Below are 17,804 nucleotides of genomic sequence, written 5' to 3'. Positions count from 1 at the left end.
GGCTTCCTTTTTTTTTTTTTTTTTTTAAAGTAAGCTCTATGCCCAACATGAGGCTTAAACCCACGGCCTTGAGATCAAGAGTCCTTTGCTCTACTGACTAAGCCGGCCAAACACCCTCTGCTTAACGATGGGCCTCCAAAGTGGACTGTATATTCTCCAGCCCGATGATCCGCTATTTTTGTGTTTGACAATGAACATCACTTATTCTAGAGTGGGACGTGTTTTTACAAATAAGTTAAATGATAAATAGTGGATGTGTGATCCAAAAAGTCTGGTGCCCATTCTAAAGACCTCTTGTCAACCACCTCTCTAACTGACAGAGAGGCCCCTCAGGTGGATAGTTGCTAGGCCTGGTCTCTCCCCAGGGCCAGGGGATTGCTCAATAGGCTACTTTTAAATTATTTTTCTCCCCAGGCACATCTGGATGGCTCAGTCAGTTGAGCATCCAGATTGAGTCCCACATTGGGCTTCTTGCATGGAGCCGGCTTCTCCCTCTGCCTATGTCTCTGCCTCTTTCTCTTTGTGTCTATCATGAATAAATAAATAAAATATTTAAAAAAATAAAAATATGGGCAGCCCAGGTGGCTCAGTGGTTTAGCACTGCCTTCAGCCCAGGGCCTGATCCTGGAGCCCAGGGATCAAGTCCCACCTCAGGCTCCCTGCATGGAGCCTGCTTCTCCCTCTGCCTGTGTCTCTGCCTCTCTTTCTCTCTCCCTCTCTCTCTCTCTCTCTCTCTCTCTCTGTGTGTGTGTGTCTCTCGTGAATAAATAAAATCTTTTAAAATTTTTAATTAAAAAATTAAAAATAAAAGAAATTATCCCCCCTTTTTTAAAGTTTTTTTTGTAAGATTTTTATCTTTTTATCTCAGTGATTGAGCCACCCAGGTGCCCCCCCCACCTTTTCAAAAAAATATTTTTATTTATATATTTGAGAGAGAGAGAGAGAGAGAGAGAGAGGAAGAAAACAAGCAGTGGGGAGGGGCAGAGGGAGGAGAGAGAGAGACCAGCAGACTCCCTGCTGAGGAGGAAGCCCAATTTGGGGCTCAATCCCAGGATGGGGAGATCAAGACCTGAGCTGAAGGCAGACAATTAATCAACTGAGCCCCTCAGGCGCCCCTCCCTGAACCTTAAATTTTGAATATTTGCAAGCATACAAAAAAAGTTGAGAGTACAAAGATCACTTGTATTTTTTACCACCTAGATGCAAGAGTTAACATTTTATTTATATATGTTATGTATTTATACATCTTTTTATTTGAATTTAAGTTTTAAGAGACCAGGACATTTCATCCCTCGATGCATGCATCTCCCAAGAACAGCCCCCCAAGGGATGAGGATGCCTGGGTGGCTCAGCTGTTGAGTGGCTGCCTTTGGCTCAGGGCGTGAGCCTGGAGTCCCAGGATCGAGTCCCACATTGGGCTCCCTGCATGGAGCCTGCCTCTCTCTCTGCCTGTGTCTCTGCCTCTCTCTGTGTCTCTCATGAATAAATATATAAAATCTTAAAAAGAAAATGAACATGAATGTCTTACTATCCGTGATTCAGTCCATATTAAAATTTCTTAATTGTCCCCAAAATGCCTGTTATAACCATTTGCTTTTTTTAAGCTTTCTTTTAACCGTTTCCTTTTGAATTTGAGTCCAATCCATTGCATTTGATTGCTTTATATCTTGATCTCACTTTAGAAGTCTCCTCCCCTTCCCCCTACGGATGACTTTTTTTTTTGGTTTCTTCTTCTTCTTTTTTTTTTTTTTTTACCATTGACTTTTTAAAGAGACAGGGCAGTGGATCTGCAGAATGTCCCAAGATTGCTCCTTAATGCTGTCATTGGAATTGATTTTGTTTGTGTGTTTATTAGCCTCCTGTAAACTGGAAGTTATGGCTAAAAGCCTGATTAGCTTTAGGGGAAAGATTTTTGGCAAGGATAGTTCTAGATGGGGATGGGTGTGTTTTATTGGGTGGCACACAATATCAGCTGCCTCACTGTTAGAGATTATTAAGGAAGTGACTGCCTTGTCTCTCCATTGTAAATGTATGTTATTTACTTTGTGATTAAGAAGTAAGGTAGAGGGGGTGATTATGCTTTGTCACACTGCCCACTTCCCAGCAAACTTTCACTGAACGGTTTTCATCAGCATGTCTTGTTGATCTTTGCCTGAATTTGGGGGTTGAAGAATGGTGATTTTCTGTTTCTACATTAATAGAAGGGATCCTTCTTTAAAAAAAGTTTTTAAAATTTATTTATTCATGAAAGACATACACAGAGAGCGGCAGAGACATAGGCAGAGAGAGAAGCAGGCTCCATGCAAGAAGCCTGATGTAGGACTTGATCTTGGGACTCCGGGATCACACCCTGAGCCAAAGGCAGACAATCAACCGCTGAGCCGCTGAGCCACCCAGGCGTCCCAGAAGGCATCCTTCTGATTAAACAAACAAACAAACAAACAAACAAACACAAAAACAGGGCACCTGCGAGGCTCAGTGGTTGAGCATCTGCCTTTAGCTCCCGTAGTGGTCCTGGGGTCCTGGGATCCAGTCCCACATCGGGTTCCCTGCAGGAAGCCTGCTTCTCCCTCTGCCTCTCTCTGGGTGTCTCTCAGGAATAAGTGAACAAAATCTTAAAAAAAAAAAAAGTTCCCTTCATCAACAGAGGATGAACGATGTGCCTCCAAAAATATAGGATATGGCTGACTCATTCAGTAGAGAATGTGACTCCTGATCTTGGGGTTGTGAGTTCAAGCCCTGCATTGGGTATGGATGCAGAACCTACTTTAAAAAAACTAATTAAAAGAAAAACCCCAGGCCCCCAAAATATAGGATAAATGCTTCTCTCTGGGTTCTAGAGACTTTTACTTTGTTTTTTTAAATTTAATTTAATTTAATTGTTTAAAAATTTATTCATGAGAGACAGAGAGAGAGAGAGAGAAAGAGGCACAGGCAGAGGGAGAAGCAGGCTCCATGCAGGGAGCCCGACATGGGACTCAGTCCCAGGTCTCCAGGATCACACCCTGGGCCGAAGGCAGCACCAAACCGCTGAGCCACCCGGGCTGTCCTTTACTTTGTATTTTTATTTATTTTTTAAAAGATTTTTTTTTATTTATTTGAGGAGAGAGAGAGAGAAAGAGACAGAGCGTGGGTGGGCAAGAGCTGGAGTAGGGGGGAGGGGCAGAGGGAGAAGGAGAAGCAGGCACACCACAGAGTAGGGAGCCTGATGCAGGGCTCCATCCTAGGACCCCAGGACCATGACCTGAGCTAAAGGCAGATGCTTAACCAACTGAGGCACCCAGTCACTCCAATTTTACTTTTTATTTATTTTTTATTATTTTGTATTTTATTGAGCAAGTCTGAAATGTAAAGCTAAAATAAGACTTTTTTTTTTTTTCTTAAGTAGGCTCCATGCTCAGCATTAGGCTTGAACTCACAATCCTGAGATCAAGACCTTCGTGGAAACCAGGTCAGACGCTTAGCCAAATGAATCACCCAGGCACCCCTAAAATAGGACTTTAAGGGGGCACCTGCCTGGCTCAGTCCAGAAGCCTCATGTTGAGGGTAGAGATGATTTAAAAATAAAATCTTAAAAAACAATAATTCAGACTCTAAGAATGTTGAATAGTAAAAGGGGCTGAAGTCTTATTCACAATTTAGTAAGTAGTAAACTAGGAAAATATGTAAAACCCGGGAATTAGGAGTCAAAACCTGTTTGAGACTTAAGGGAGGTCCTGGGTTTCTTAGTACCAAGATCTCCTTTCCACTAAAGCCTATACAAATAAGAGTGTCGGTTTATGAAAATCTCTGAATTGCACAAAACCCCATTAGGGAGGAGAACCGGCCAGTTTGCAGCAGAGATGACTGGGCTGGACGGGGAGGAGGAGGGTGTTGGAGGGCGGGGACCCCGCTGGAGGCTGCTGCTCAGGTTGGGGACCCATTGGTAAGAGGGTGGTGGAGGTTAGTGCATTCACCAAAAGCCTTTGCTTTCTAGCCTAAGTTTCTAGGATGCTAATGCTTTCCTCAAACAAGGTAGAAACTTTCTTTTTTTTTTTTTTTTTTTAATTTTTATTTATTTATGATAGTCACACACACACAGAGAGAGAGAGAGAGGCGCAGAGACCCAGGCAGAGGGAGAAGCAGGCTCCATGCACCGGGAGCCCGACGTGGGATTCGATCCTGGGTCTCCAGGATCGCGCCCTGGGCCAAAGGCAGGCGCCAAACCACTGCGCCACCCAGGGATCCCGAAACTTTCTTTTTTTTAAGATTTTTTTTTAAGATTTTATTTATTTATTTATGAGAGACATAGCTAGAGAGATAAGCAGGCTCCATGCGGGGAGCCCAATGCAGGACTTGATCCTGGGACTCCAGGATCACGCCTTGAGCCAAAGGCAGATGCTCAACTGCTGAGCCAGCCAGGCGTCCCTTTTTAAAATATTTTATTTATTTATTTATTTATTTGAGAGAGAGAGAGAAGGAGCACGAGTGGGGGAGGGGCAGCGCCGGGGAGAAGAGATTCCCTGATGCACTGGGAGCTGGACTCTGGGCTTGATTCCAGGATCCTGAGATCATGACCCGAGCGGAAGGTGGACACTTAACTGACTGGGCCATCTAGGCGCCGTAAGGTAGAAACTATTTTTTTTTTTTAAGGATTTTACTTATTTATTTGAAAGAGAGAGTAATCGAGAGAGAGAGCATGCATGGGAGGGTGGTGGCAGAGGGAGAGGGAGAAGCAGACTCCCCGCTGAGCAGGGAGCCAGACACGGGACTCCATCCCAGGACCCCAGGATCATGACCTGAGCCCAAGGCAGCCACTCAACTGACTGAGCCACCCAGATGCCCCCCAAAATTTATTACAAAATGACCCAAAAGATCTTAATTGTGGTGAAAACATAAAAATTACCATTTTAGTAATTTGTAAATGTACAGTTCAACAGCTGGGCAATAGGTCTCCAGAACTTTTCTTTCTTTTTTTTTTTTTAATTTTTATTTATGATAGTCACACAGAGAGAGAGAGAGAGAGGGAGAGGGGGGCAGAGACACAGGCAGAGGGAGAAGCAGGCTCCATGCCCCGGGAGCCTGACGTGGGATTCGATCCCGGGTCTCCAAGATTGCGCCCTGGGCCAAAGGCAGGCGCGAAACCGCTGCGCCACCCAGGGATCCCTCTCCAGAACTTTTCATTTTAAGAACTGAAACTCGGGGATCCCTGGGTGGCTCAGCGGTTTGGCGCCTGCCTTCGGCCCGGGGCGCGATCCTGGAGTCCCGGGATAGAGTCCTGAGTTGGGCTCCCTGCGTGGGGCCTGCTTCTCCCTCTGCCTGTGTTGTGTCTCTGCCTCTCTCTCTCTCTCTATCATAAATAAATAAATTAATTAATTTATTAAAAAAAGAACTGAAACTCTATACACATTAAACAGCTCCTCATTTCTTCCTCCTCCAGCCCCTAGTTAGCTACCATTCTTTTTTTTGTCTCAATAAATTTGACTACTTTAGAGACCTCATATAAGTGGTGTCATGCAGTATTTGTCTTTTTTTCTGATTGGCTTATTTCACTTCCCATAATGTCCATCTGTGTTGCATGTGGCAAGATTTCCTGCCGTCTTAGGGTTGAATAATATTCCTAAATATCTAAATACTACATTTGTTTATCCATTCATCTGTTTTTTTTTTTTTAATCCATTCATCTGTTAATGGGCATTGGGTTGTTCCCACCTCTTAGAAGTTGTGAGTAATGCTGTTACATGAACACAGTGTGCTAATAGATCTTCTCCATTCTACTTTCAGTTATTTTGGGTATATAGCCTAAAGCGGGATTGATGGATCACATGGTAGTCCTGTGTTTAATTTTTTGAGGACCACCATACTATTTTTTAGAGCAGTTGCATTGGGATCCCTGGGTGGCGCGGCGGTTTGGCGCCTGCCTTTGGCCCAGGGCGTGATCCTGGAGACCCGGGATCGAATCCCACGTCAGGCTCCCAGTGCATGGAGCCTGCTTCTCCCTCTGCCTATGTCTCTGCCTCTCTCTCTCTCTCTCTCTCTGTATGACTATCATAAATAAATAATAATAAAAAAAATAGAGCAGTTGCATTATTTTATGATTCTATCAGTAGTGCCCAAAGGGTGAGTTCTTTTCACTGTCAATTTTGGAGTAAGGAGTTAATATATTCCACTGAATGGTGACGAATACATTTTTTCTTCTCTTTTTTTTTTCAAATACTATGCGTGAATAATTTTGTTTTGCATGAATAATTTTTTATTTATTCGATAATGTACAATGGTGATGTGATATAATAAGAGATCTATATTGGGTCATTGTCCACGGTTCCTGGAGCAGCTCTGGAGCGATAAAGGTGAAAGGAGTGTCTTTTGTTACTCATAACAGGCCCCTTTCGGATCACCACAGAGTTTATGCTAATGAGGTGACTTTTGGAAAGCCATGAAGGATGGGGGGCTGGTTGTCAGGGGAACCAACCACGTGATTAGAGTTGCCACTTTCAGCCTCAAACGTCCCCCAACCCCTACCTCTGCCCCCACCGACCTTTGGGGAGGAGGGATGGGCTGGTGATTGCGTTCCATCACCAGTGGTAAATGATTTAATCCATTACGCCTAGTAATGAAGCCGCCATAAAAACCCTAACCAAAGGGGGTTCAGAGAGTTTCCATGTTGTTGAACACCTGGCCCACTGGGAGGGTGGTGTGCCCAGAGAAGGCATGGAAGCTCCAAGCCACTTACTCCATAGTGAGCCCCTATGCATCTATTTGGCTCTTACTTAGTCGTATTCTTTTATAAACCAGTGATTCAATAAATAAACTGTTATCCTGAACTCTGTGAGCCACTCTAGCAAATTATTGAATTTGAGGAAGGGGTCATGGGAACCCCCAATTTATAGCCAGTTGGGCCACAGTAGCAGCCTTAATAATTAGCATTTGAGTGGGAGGCAGCAGTCTTGGGTTAAGCTCTCACAAACTACAGGCAGTTGGTGTCAGAATTACATGATGTGGAAAACCCACACATTTGGTTTCAGAAGTGTTTTGTGGGTGTTAGGAGTAGTAGTGTACAGGGAATAAGGGTTTTTTTCCTTTTTGGACAATAATTTCATTCTTTCTGAATGTTCAAATTTAATCACATTTGGCCAGTGGGAGATCTCTTCAAACCAGTTCAACTGACCTTTGAAACACTCCAGTTAGTCTTCCTTGCTTTCTGTAACAAACTGTCCCAATCCCACTTAGATTTCAGGATCTAAGATTCTTTCTCTAAGGAGCCCTGGTCCTTTTAGTGGGAAATCACATTAGAGGTGAAGATCCCAGTGCTTCATGTATGTACTCACTGCCACTGGGGGCCATTGCTTGTGGGCCCTTTCTTTTTTTTAGATTTTTTTTTTATTTGTTTATGATAGTTACAGAGAGAGAGAGAGAGAGCGCGGCAGAGACACAGGCAGAGGGAGAAGCAGGCTCCATGCACTGGGAGCCCGACGTGGGATTCGATCCCAGGTCTCCAGGATCGCGCCCTGGGCCAAAGGCAGGCGCCAAACCGCTGCGCCACCCAGGGATCCCGCTTGTGGGCCCTTTCAATGGACATGGCCGGGAAATTTTTTTGGGGGGTCATGAGTTCCTATTGATGTTTCCAGTTCAAATTTTTTTTTTCCAGTTCAAATTTAACAAGTGAGAATTTTCTTAATTTCTTGGATGTTATTCTTTTATCTCTTTCTTACTTTTGTTTTGTAAAAAGTAAGACAGCATTTCTTTTCTTCACAAAGACAGCATATTCCATACTGTGTTCAGCACGTTGCCCTTTTCATTTTATCTCTCCTTAAGATCACTCCAAATCTGTCCATGGAGATCTTCCTCATTCTTTTTTCTGGCTCCACAGACCTTTTTTTCTTAATTAAAAAACAATAAAAAAAAAAAAAAGGAGGCTCCATACCCAACGTGGGGTTTGAACTCATGACCCTGAGATTAAGAGTCTCATGCTCTACTGACTGAGCGCCCCCGGCACCCTTTATTCATTTATTTTAAAGAGTGAACTCGAGAGGTGGGGGAGAAGCAGAGGGAGAGGGAGAATCGGAATCTGTGCTGATGGGGAGCCTGATTCAGGGTTTGATCTCATGACCCTGAGATCATGATAAGCTGAAACCAGGAGTCAGATGTTCAACCTACTGAGCCACCCAGATGTCCTTATTATTATTATTATTTTACTTTATTTGAGAGTGAAAGAGAGAGAGTGAGGGACACCTGGTTGGTTCAGTAGTTAAGCATCTGCCTTCAGCCCAGGGTATGATCCTGGAGTCCCAGATTGAGTCCCACATCAGGCTCCCTGCATGGAGCCTACTTCTCTCTCTGCCTATGTCCTTGGCTCTCTGTGTCTCTCGTGAATAAATAAAAAATATAGTTTTAAGATTTTATTTACTCATGAGAGACACAGAAAGAGGCAGAGACACAGGCAGAAGGAGAAGCAGGCTCCATGCAGGGAGCCCAACCTGGGACTCGATACCGGGTCTCCAGGATCAGGCCCTGGGCTGAAGGCGGTGCTAAACCGCTGAGCCACCCGGGCTGCCCAATAAATAAAATCTTAAAAAAAAAGAGAGAGAGAGAGCAAGCAGGGGAGGAGCAGAGGGAGAGGGAGAAGCAGACTCCCCACTAAGCAGGGAGCCTGATGCAGGACTCAGTCCAAGGACCCTGAGATCATGATCTGAGCTGAAGAAAGAGGTGTAACTGAGCCACCCAGGCTCCCTCTGATTTTTTAAAAGAGATTTTATTATTTATTTAGTTTTAATTTTTTTAAATTTTTATTTATTTATGATAGTCACACACACACACACACACACAGAGGCAGAGACATAGGCAGAGGGAGAAGCAGGCTCCATGCACCGGGAGCCCGACGTGGGATTCAATCCTGGGTCCCCAGGATCGTGCCCTGGGCCAAAGGCAGGCGCCAAACTGCTGCGACACCCAGGGATCCCTATTTATTTATTTTTAAAGATTTTATTTATTTATTCATGAGAGACACACACACAGAAGGCAGAGACACAGGCAGAGGGAGAAGCAGGCTCCATGCAGGGAGCCCGACGTGTTACTCGATCCTGGCTCTCCAGGATCAGGCCCTGAGCCACCCAGCTTCCCAAGAGATTTTATTTTGAGATTTTAAACATATACAAAATTAGAGGGGATAATAAACGTCTCTGTGCCCATCACTGAACATCAATAATTGCCAACATGCAGACAACCTACAACAGGAGGCTGTGAGGGCAGGTCACTGGAAGTCCAATCACCTGGGCACTTGGGGCACAGCATGGTTGACTGCTTTGCCTCCACTCACAAAAGGAACCAGTAGACATGCGTGGTCTCAGCCTGGCAACCCGTGTGCAGAGGTTACAAGGCCCGGAGAAGGGGGCAGTTAACACCCAGGGGAGTCTGGGAGGAAAGTCTGAGCTGCATCTGGAAGAACCACATGTACATGGGTGGGGATGGGGACAGGGACAGTGAAGAAAAGGAGCTGGAGGCGGAGGCTGAGAGTGGCAAGACCATTTGTGGCCTTGCATTGCCACATTGAAGGGGACCATGTGAGCTGGTGAAGGGTTGTAGAGTGAGGCTGGATGGAGCTTGGATGGGAGTGGGGAGGCTGAGATGACGTAGAAGAGGTGGGAGCAGCCTGCCACATGGGGGATGAGGGCCAGAGCTAAGCAGGAATGATGGTGACAGGGAAGGGGTTTCCCAAGGGGCCCATCTGACGTGGGGACAGCACAGGATCCCAGGTAAGGAGCCATTGGCCTGGGATGGATCCTGAGGTCATTACCCACGGTTAGAACTATAGGAAGAGAGTAGGGATGCCTGGGTGGGTGGGAAAGAGTTCATTTTGTCTAGATGGGAGTTGAGGAGTTGAAAGCAGGGGCCAACCAGGCAGAAATCACTTGGGTCCCTAGTACCTGCAACATCCAGTGTCCACAGAGACTCCATGCCAGCCTTAGTGGGACTAAGGTGTGGGCAGGCACTAAACTAATTTTGCAGGAGAATGAAGTCAAATTCAGAGGCATTAGAGGCCTTGACCCAACTCACAAGGCTTCTTAGGGGCACAGCACGGCCCCCTTGGAGCTGCCCAATTCACTGGTTGAGTGGTTATGACTGCCCAGGCGCAGGGCAGGGGCTGCCCAGAGGACAGCAAAGGGCCATGACCCTGGCCAGTCTTAGTGGCTGTGCAGTCTGCTTCCCTCCTTGGTCTAAATCAAGAAGGAACTGGATGGGTCAAACATTTGTACTTATTTTTTAAAAAAGACTTTATTTCTTCATGAGAGAGAGAACGAGAGAGCGAGCACACAAGCACAGGTCAGCAGGGGGAGGAGGCAGAGGGAGAAGCAGACGCCTCGCTGAGCAGGGAGCCTGATGCAGGACTCAATCCCAGGACCCTGGGGGTTGTGACCTGAGCCAAAGGCAGATGCTTCCCCGAGTGAACCCCCCAGGGGCCCCAACCACTTGAACTTTACAGTTTATACAGCTCTTGCACAAATCATCTCACGGACTTCTCACAATTGCCCTAATTATAATTAGAAAGCTTTATTACAGGAATTGACAGAGAAGACTCACAGAGATAAGGGGCCAAGACACACAACTTGAAAACACAACTTGTCTGAACCAGGATCCAGAGCAGAGGGGCAGAGTCCACGTCTCCTGCCATGCCCACTGTGCCGCACCGCCTCCCACACAACCCCGGTGCCCCTGCACCACGGAGGGGCCTCCGCTGGAGGCTGCAGGGTAGGAAGCCTTCAGAGACCCTCTTGGGACTGAAGGGGCAGCAGCTCCTCTCCGGGGTTGCAAAGTCCCATCAAAGGAGGGGAGGATGACACTGACCTCTCTTAGCGCCCAAGTGTGTGGAGGGGGGCAAGGGCAGGGACAAATGTGAGTCAATTTTTATTTTGGGGATGGTGGGGTAGGATCATCGTACTCCTCTGGTTATGCGACAGTTACCAGGTGCAATTTTAGGAGCACTTTTCTAACCCTCTGCCCATGCCACAGAAGCAACACAGCTCTTCACAGCCCGGCTTCCCTCTCCGACACATAGCCCTTCCGCTGGGCTGGACAGCTGCCAAGGGCCAAGAAAGGCAAGAGAATTCCCTCCAGACTTCTGGGCTGACAGCGGCTGGGAAATCTGTTTTGGCCTCAAGAGGAGCCCGGCGGCCGCTGGCGCTGCCCAGGCGCTGCTGTGGGGTAGAGATAACAGGCACAGGAAAGGTGGGGTGGCAGGATCCTCCCAAGAGCCTGGCTTTCACGTAAACAATGAGCTGCCGCCGCCAGGGCAGGAGGTGATTCATGTCCCACACGGCGTGGAGCCCGCTGGCAGTGCTCGGCGGGCACTGAGGGACCGGGGCAGCCTTGGCCAAGCGCGGATGCCTCTCGGGCTCCCTGTGAAGCCTGGGGATCAAATCCAGGCCTTCTGGTAACAGGCCGGACTTCAAAAGCCTGGGTGTGTCTGAAGAGTCTGGGAGGGCTCAATCTCCCCCAAGGGAGCAGAGACCTCGGCTCTTGTCTGAGAACTGGCTGGCTTTCAGGATCAGGGCAGCGGCCAGCGGGACCATGGGGCCTCCCCCACTCTCTGGACGCCCACCTGCCCGTGCCAAGAGGCAAATGCCGGGAATGACCACAGCCACTTCCTGGGCTGCCCCCACTGACTAGTGCCACAGGCTTCGGCCACTCTACTACCAACCCTGAGGTAGTAAACCCGACAAGAGGAGATGGAGAGGGCACTTGGAACTTCCGCATCTGCCTGAAAACAGACCACAGAAGAGGCCAGTGCAGCCAAGATGCCGACAGAAGAATACGGCACTTTTAATAGGGCACCGGACCTCAAGTGGTGTGTGGACACCATCCACAGCACCCGACTCCTCTGTAGCTATGTCCTTTTCCTGGCTGGAACGCCACAAAGAGGCTCCTCTTGGGGTGGCATCTGGGGAGCAGATCCTAGTCCTGAAATAAACAGAGGCGGCACCTCTGTGCCAATGTTGGTCTCCGGGCTGCACAGTCTCCCCACGTCCTGAAGTGGCTCCTCCCCTTGATGGAAAGAAATGTCCGAGCCACCCCAAGCTGGTCCCTCAGGTCACTGCTTGGCCTTTTTCACGATGGTGCCCACGGCAGAGATCACAGTGGTCTTGGAGCCACTGGCACTGGTGGTCACCGTGACGACAGCTGGCAGGGTGGCTGTGGTGGTGAGGATGGTTGGCTGCGCTATCGTCGTCACCGGAATGGCAGAGTCCCACTTGCTCTTTCTCTTCTGGGCATCTGGAGTGAGGCAAGGGATGAGTGTCAGGACAATAAACTGAAAAGCAACATTCTCTTTTCTAGGTCAGGGTTTAGGGGCTCCTACGGAAGGGGTAGCCAGTGAAGTGGGGACCCCACCCCAAGTTCCCATGATGCCTTGCAAACTCTGGGGTCAGAAAAGAACATAGCAAGGTGGAGCCTACGCCCAGATCTCCATGGGCTCTGCTCCCCCAAACAAGGCAGGGAAACCCCGGCTTCATCTGTGGTGTGGCTAGAAGCAGACCAGCCTCCCTCTACCTGCAACTGCTGTGCTGGCTGTGGTGGTGGTGGTGGCTGTGGCGTTGGTTGTGGTACCTTTCTTGGTGCCTGTCACAAACTCGATCTGGAGAGAAAGGGAAGAGAAGAGGGCTGTGCCAAGCAGTTTATCCACATCCTCGGCCAGCGGGGCTGAGTTTGTGCTGTACAGAGGAGGCAGTGAGAAGCAGCCCTGCTGTGCTAAGAGAGGGAGAGGAGTCCAAGAGGTGCTTGGAGGAGACTTTTATTACATTTTTTTTGTGTTCCGAGAGGGGGGCAGAGGGAGAGAGAACTCAAGCAGGCTCCACACCCAGTGCAGAGCCCAAGGTGGGGCTCAGTCTCATGACCCTGAAATCAGAACCTGAGCCAAAATCAAGAGTTGGATGCTTAACCCATGGGACCACCCAGGGGCCCCTTTGATTTTTTTATTATTTTTTTGGGGGGAGAGGCAGAGGAAGAGGGAGAGAGAATTGAATTTTACTACTTTGAGGACAGCCTTCTAGACATTGGACTGCTCCCAGCATCACCACATTTCTGCATGTGCAGGGCAAACCAGCTTGCTGCCCTGCCTCACATTTTGGGTGGAGGTGTATCCACCCGTATGGGAGAAGCACAGCTCTGGTTCCCAGGTGCTGCAGACATGTCCCACACTAAGCCTGGGGTTTGGAATGGGGAAGGAAAGAGACAGAAGGGACACTCCATCAAGCACTAAGAACGAGAAAACCTGACCACCCCAGCACCAGCTCCTGGTGGGTGGCTGCCCCTCTGCTGGGGGTTGGAGGCATCCTGAAGGCTAAGCTGCTGCAGGAGGGTCAGAGCAAAGCCAAGGTGGGCAGAGCTGGTGCCAAGGCCCCTTTCTCTCAGAGACTGGTCGTAAAGGGCATAGCACCCTGAGGATGTTTAGTCTCATCGTCAAATTTCTGTTCTCCAAAGATCTAAACCACGCTGCTGGGTAGCCCAAGTGCCTCAGCGGTTTAGTGCCGCCTTCAGCCCAGGGCATGATCCTGGAGACCCAGGACTGAGTCCTACATCAGGCTCCCTGCATGGAGCCTGCTTCTCCCTCTCCCTGTGCCCCCACCCCCTCTCTGTGTCTCTCATGATTAAATAAAATCTTTAAAAAAATAAAATGCAGAGCTTTTTTAAAAAAAGTAAATCACGCTGCTTGAGAAGAAGTGATATTCAGAGCCCTAAAATAAGGGGTCAGCTGGCCACCAGACATGGGACCTACAAGGAAGCATGGAGGCAGACTGTGCAGATCAGATCTCAGGGAGACCCGCTACTCTATCAGGCCAGGGAGGACACTGATGACCATGCCCAGAGCCAGCAGGGCTCCGCAGCTGTAGCAGGCAGCAGAGGGAGGGGGTAGTGCAGCAAACCACAAGACCCCAGGAAACCAAATGGAAGCAACTGAGAGGCACCTTCAAGCTGAAAGTGGGGGGCCGAGGAATGACACTCCACATACCTGCCTAGGACATCAGTCCATCACTTACTTTGGTTCGTTCCTTTTTGGCCTTTTCCAATTTGTCCATTTCAATCTTCTGGGCTTTAGCTAACAAAGACAGGAGATGTTAAAAGCAGTCCCGGAACAGCTCCCACGTGAAAGGCCACCTGAGGCCGAGGGACGAGGGACCCCACACCAGCACTTGCTGCCTCCCCTGGGCTTTTGCTCAGTGTGTGCGCTAGCCTCTGGGCCACTGGGCTCACTGTCCTTTTGTGATGGACAAACGGAAGTGCCCGCCCCTGGCCAACAGAGAGCAGAGGCCTCACACAGAAAGGCCCAGGCGCTGGGGCCTTGTCTGGAGGGGCCAGTTGCTCCCGAGCACTGGCTGACTGTCACCATGTGGGGATGCAGGCCCTGTGTGGATGACCTGCCCAGTGACCAAGAGAAGCCGAGATTACAGATTTGGGGTAAAATGTTGGCGACTGATTCAAGTTAGAGCAAGATAAAATGTGTGTGGGCCAAACAAAACATACCCGCAGACCAGATCTGGTCTGTGGGCTGCTGGGTTAAGGTCTGCCATCGGAGAGCTTGGACTCTTGAAATTCCTCCCAGTTCTCCCTACGGGGATCCCTGAGAAAATGCTTTCTCGCTGGCTTCAGAATACACAGTCCCCTTGCCTGGGACACTCTTTGCATTTGCCTGGCTGGCCTCTGGGCGCCTTCAAACCTCAGCTCAAACGTGACTTCCTCAGCAAGACTGTCCCCCTCCTTCCACAGGTTAGCTGGCCCAGCCTGCACCCCCCACCGCAACATTCCTCACTACTAGGACTATTCCTTCTCTGCCTTCTGTGCCAGGTCATAAGCCTCCTAAGTCGCAGTGGGTCTATCTCATTCAAGACCGTATACCCACTCCCTTGGAAATGCCCTGACACAGAGGAGACCCTGATATACCTGTTGGCTGACAGCAGACAGGAGGAGAGACAGATAAGGGCCACCTACCTAAGGCCTCATAGTAGGAGTCCTCAGACCAACCGTGGGGGTCAAACATATCCTGGAAAAGTAAGTTAATGTTGTAGTCAGCCAGGGTCGTTGAATGACAAACAGCTTAGAAACCCACATCCCTTCTCCCCAAGTCTTCCCATGGATTTTCCTGGCTTAGAGGCTCTTGCCTTAAGGGCATGAGGGCTCAGCTATTATCCCTGGTCTCCAGCGAAGGGGGTGGCTGATTTGCTCTTGGGAGTCACAGAGGAAGTGATACCTCTCTGTGGGCTGTGCTTTAGGAGCACAGTGAGTGCACACTCATGTCCTAACCAATCAGGGGCCTGGGGCCAGGTCTGTCGCTGCGATCTCTCTCCTGGACTATTTCAGAGCATTAAGGACTCAAATGAGAGAGCTGGGGGCTGTGCTCTTCAGCCAGTGCTACTGTTACATGGGCCTTTCAGTGGCTCCAGGCTGAATCCAGCAGAATGAACACAGGGCCCTGGGCATCCTCCCTCAGCCCTCAGCCTCTGCATGCAGGACATACCTTTGGGTAGTTGGTGCCCAGCTCATCAATTGCACAGAACTGGATCAGCTTCTCGTAGATGCTGAAAGAACAATACCAGAAGGCACTGTGCAGGCTCTAGTCCCATGCCTTGTGTGGCAGCAGACTGAGAGAGATCAGAACCGTCTAGTTCCTAGACTCAGAAAAACCATTTAAACCCAGCTAAACTGTTGCAAGTAAGCTTCCTAATAAAAGGAGAAATGTCCACTGGCATTAAGTCATTCCAGGTCCTTGCCACTTCCAGCAAGAGGGATCGTTAGCCAGGAGCCAGGACTGGAATGGTGTTTTTTGGTCTTATCCAGACATCTGACATATGACCCACATTTGGCTGCGTGGCTGGGTCGAGGCCCTGATGCCACCAGACCAAACTGTTTACAGGTGTGGCACTTGCTCAGACCCTGGAGGAAGACCCAGACACAGCACTGTTCCTAAAACTTGTCACCTGCACGCAGAATCAGTGACAGTTTGGAGGGGAAAGAGGAACCCTCAGGGACTGCCTAGTCCAATTCCCTCACTTTAGAGATGAGATGGAGGCCTTGGGAGGGGCAGAGTGAGGAGGAGACCCCAGCCAGGCCTCTTCCATCCTAGCTCTGGCCTCACGGCCTCCACTCTTCATCCTGGTTTCTGTGTCACTGTAGTTGGGGTGATGGCCCCTTTGGGCACAGGTTACATTGTAGCTGGGCCTCTCCCTGCCACCTCCATGGGGGGTATTCTAGTCCCTAGTCCAATACTGATGACTCAACGGACCCTGCAGACTCATGGGAAACTCACCTGGGGTTCCGAAATTCTTTCTTTCTTTGAATAATATAGTTCATATCCATTCCTTCCTTTATCTTCCGTTCATAAAGCTTCTGGATCTTGTCCTGCAGAAGAGAAACGGAAGGGCACCTATGACACCACCCTACCCACTGGCAATCCCAGACTGTGGGCACATATGCTGGGTGGATGCCTGGGCACAGGAGACCCACAGAGCCATGTGAAGCCCTACTCCAGCCATGCTGTCTTTCTCCACCCAGCCTCTGACCAGCGCCAAGCAGAAATAAGATAAATGGAGACCAATCTGTTTTTCATTTTGCTTTCTCCTGACTCCCTCTGGATGGCTGGCAGCGGGGGCAGTAAAATGTCAAGGCAGAGAAACCATGGGGAAGACCATGGATGAAACTCCCCCTCAATTGGCTCCTGAATCATCCAAAGAGGATTTAGGCAAAGCTTTGAGGGGGAATGGAGGGGCTCAATACTGGTTTAAGTTTAACATGGGGTTAGGTCCTCAGTGGGAGACCTGGGAAGGGTAGGTCTTTTCAGAGAAAGGAAGTAGAATTTTTTGGATTTGGCCTCACAAACTTCCTACAGGGTCCTTTGTAGGGAGGCTCATAGATGGCCAATCCCCATGACTTTATTAAGAGGCACTGTGGGGGGTCAAGAGCCCATCTTATTAAACCTCCCCCCACCCCAACCCCAGATCCCTGCTCTGGTTTTTTTTTCTTTTAAAGACTTCAGGCTCCATGCCAGGAGCCAGACGCACGACTTGATACTGGGACCCCAGGATTGCGCCCTGGGTCAAAGGCAGGCGCCAAACCGCTGAGCCACCCAGGGATCCCCTGGTCTGGCTTTTGATGGGCAAGAGGAGAATCACCTGGCAGGAGCCCGGCCAGTCCCACAGAGATGAAACTGGCAGAAGATGGCATCCATACCACCCAGCACAGAAAGAGGCTGCAGAAACCTGAGTCTCGGGGCAGAGCCGCTTCTGAGGAGGAGCAGTCTTACCCAGCAAGGCTGGGGCTGGCCCAGAGCAAGGTTCTCTCTGCAGCCTCCCCCACTAGTGGCGGCTAAATGCACAAACTCTCCAGAAGGAAAACACTTGGGTCACTCTTCACCTGCAAGAGGAGGTAGGCAGGGCTGGAAATCCTGTGTAACGCCCTTTGAGGAACATCAGGAGAGGTGATCCACTCCCTTTGTCAGAAGGCCGAATCTTTCTGCAGAGACTGACCAGAGGAAGCACTGAAGTGCAGAGAGAGGTCTATAATACATTTACCAGGGGAGAGGCGACCAAGAGTGACAACCTTCAACGTTCTCTCTTCAAGGGCAAAGCAAGGAAGCCTCACACAGAAGGCTTGGTGAAACGAGGCCGACCTGTATCTTACGGATTACTTTGCTGGGTTCCCTGGGCCATCAGATGGGCTTTCCCATTTCAGGTCAACTAAAGTGTTCACTTAATGTCATGGTTTCTACCATTAGGAGGATCTAAAAATGAGAAAGACACTGAACTGAAAGGCTGAGCAAGCTGGGTATCTCTGGCAGATTG

The 17,804-nt window shown here is 49.2% G+C and overlaps 1 protein-coding gene across 2 annotated transcripts in view; it reads right to left on the bottom strand.

Annotated features, from left to right (window-relative positions):
* Positions 1-10,511: 10,511 nt before the first annotated feature.
* The window catches only part of SAP30BP (SAP30 binding protein), a 35,390-nt gene continuing 28,097 nt past the window's right edge, over positions 10,512-17,804 (bottom strand). For both annotated transcript variants that reach the window (XM_055329281.1, XM_055329290.1), the window contains 6 exons: positions 16,274-16,365; positions 15,485-15,545; positions 14,959-15,010; positions 14,010-14,068; positions 12,523-12,607; positions 10,512-12,246 (listed from right to left, as the gene is read on the bottom strand). In XM_055329281.1, the coding sequence (XP_055185256.1) occupies positions 12,065-12,246; positions 12,523-12,607; positions 14,010-14,068; positions 14,959-15,010; positions 15,485-15,545; positions 16,274-16,365 (531 nt within the window). In that variant the 3' untranslated portion in view covers positions 10,512-12,064. The remainder of the gene's footprint in view (positions 12,247-12,522; positions 12,608-14,009; positions 14,069-14,958; positions 15,011-15,484; positions 15,546-16,273; positions 16,366-17,804) is intronic.

This window comes from Nyctereutes procyonoides, unplaced genomic scaffold (genome assembly GCF_905146905.1).
Source record: "Nyctereutes procyonoides isolate TBG_1078 unplaced genomic scaffold, NYPRO_anot_genome, whole genome shotgun sequence".
NCBI classification, from domain to species: Eukaryota; Metazoa; Chordata; class Mammalia; order Carnivora; family Canidae; genus Nyctereutes; species Nyctereutes procyonoides.
This window is presented reverse-complemented; position numbering and strand designations above follow the sequence as displayed.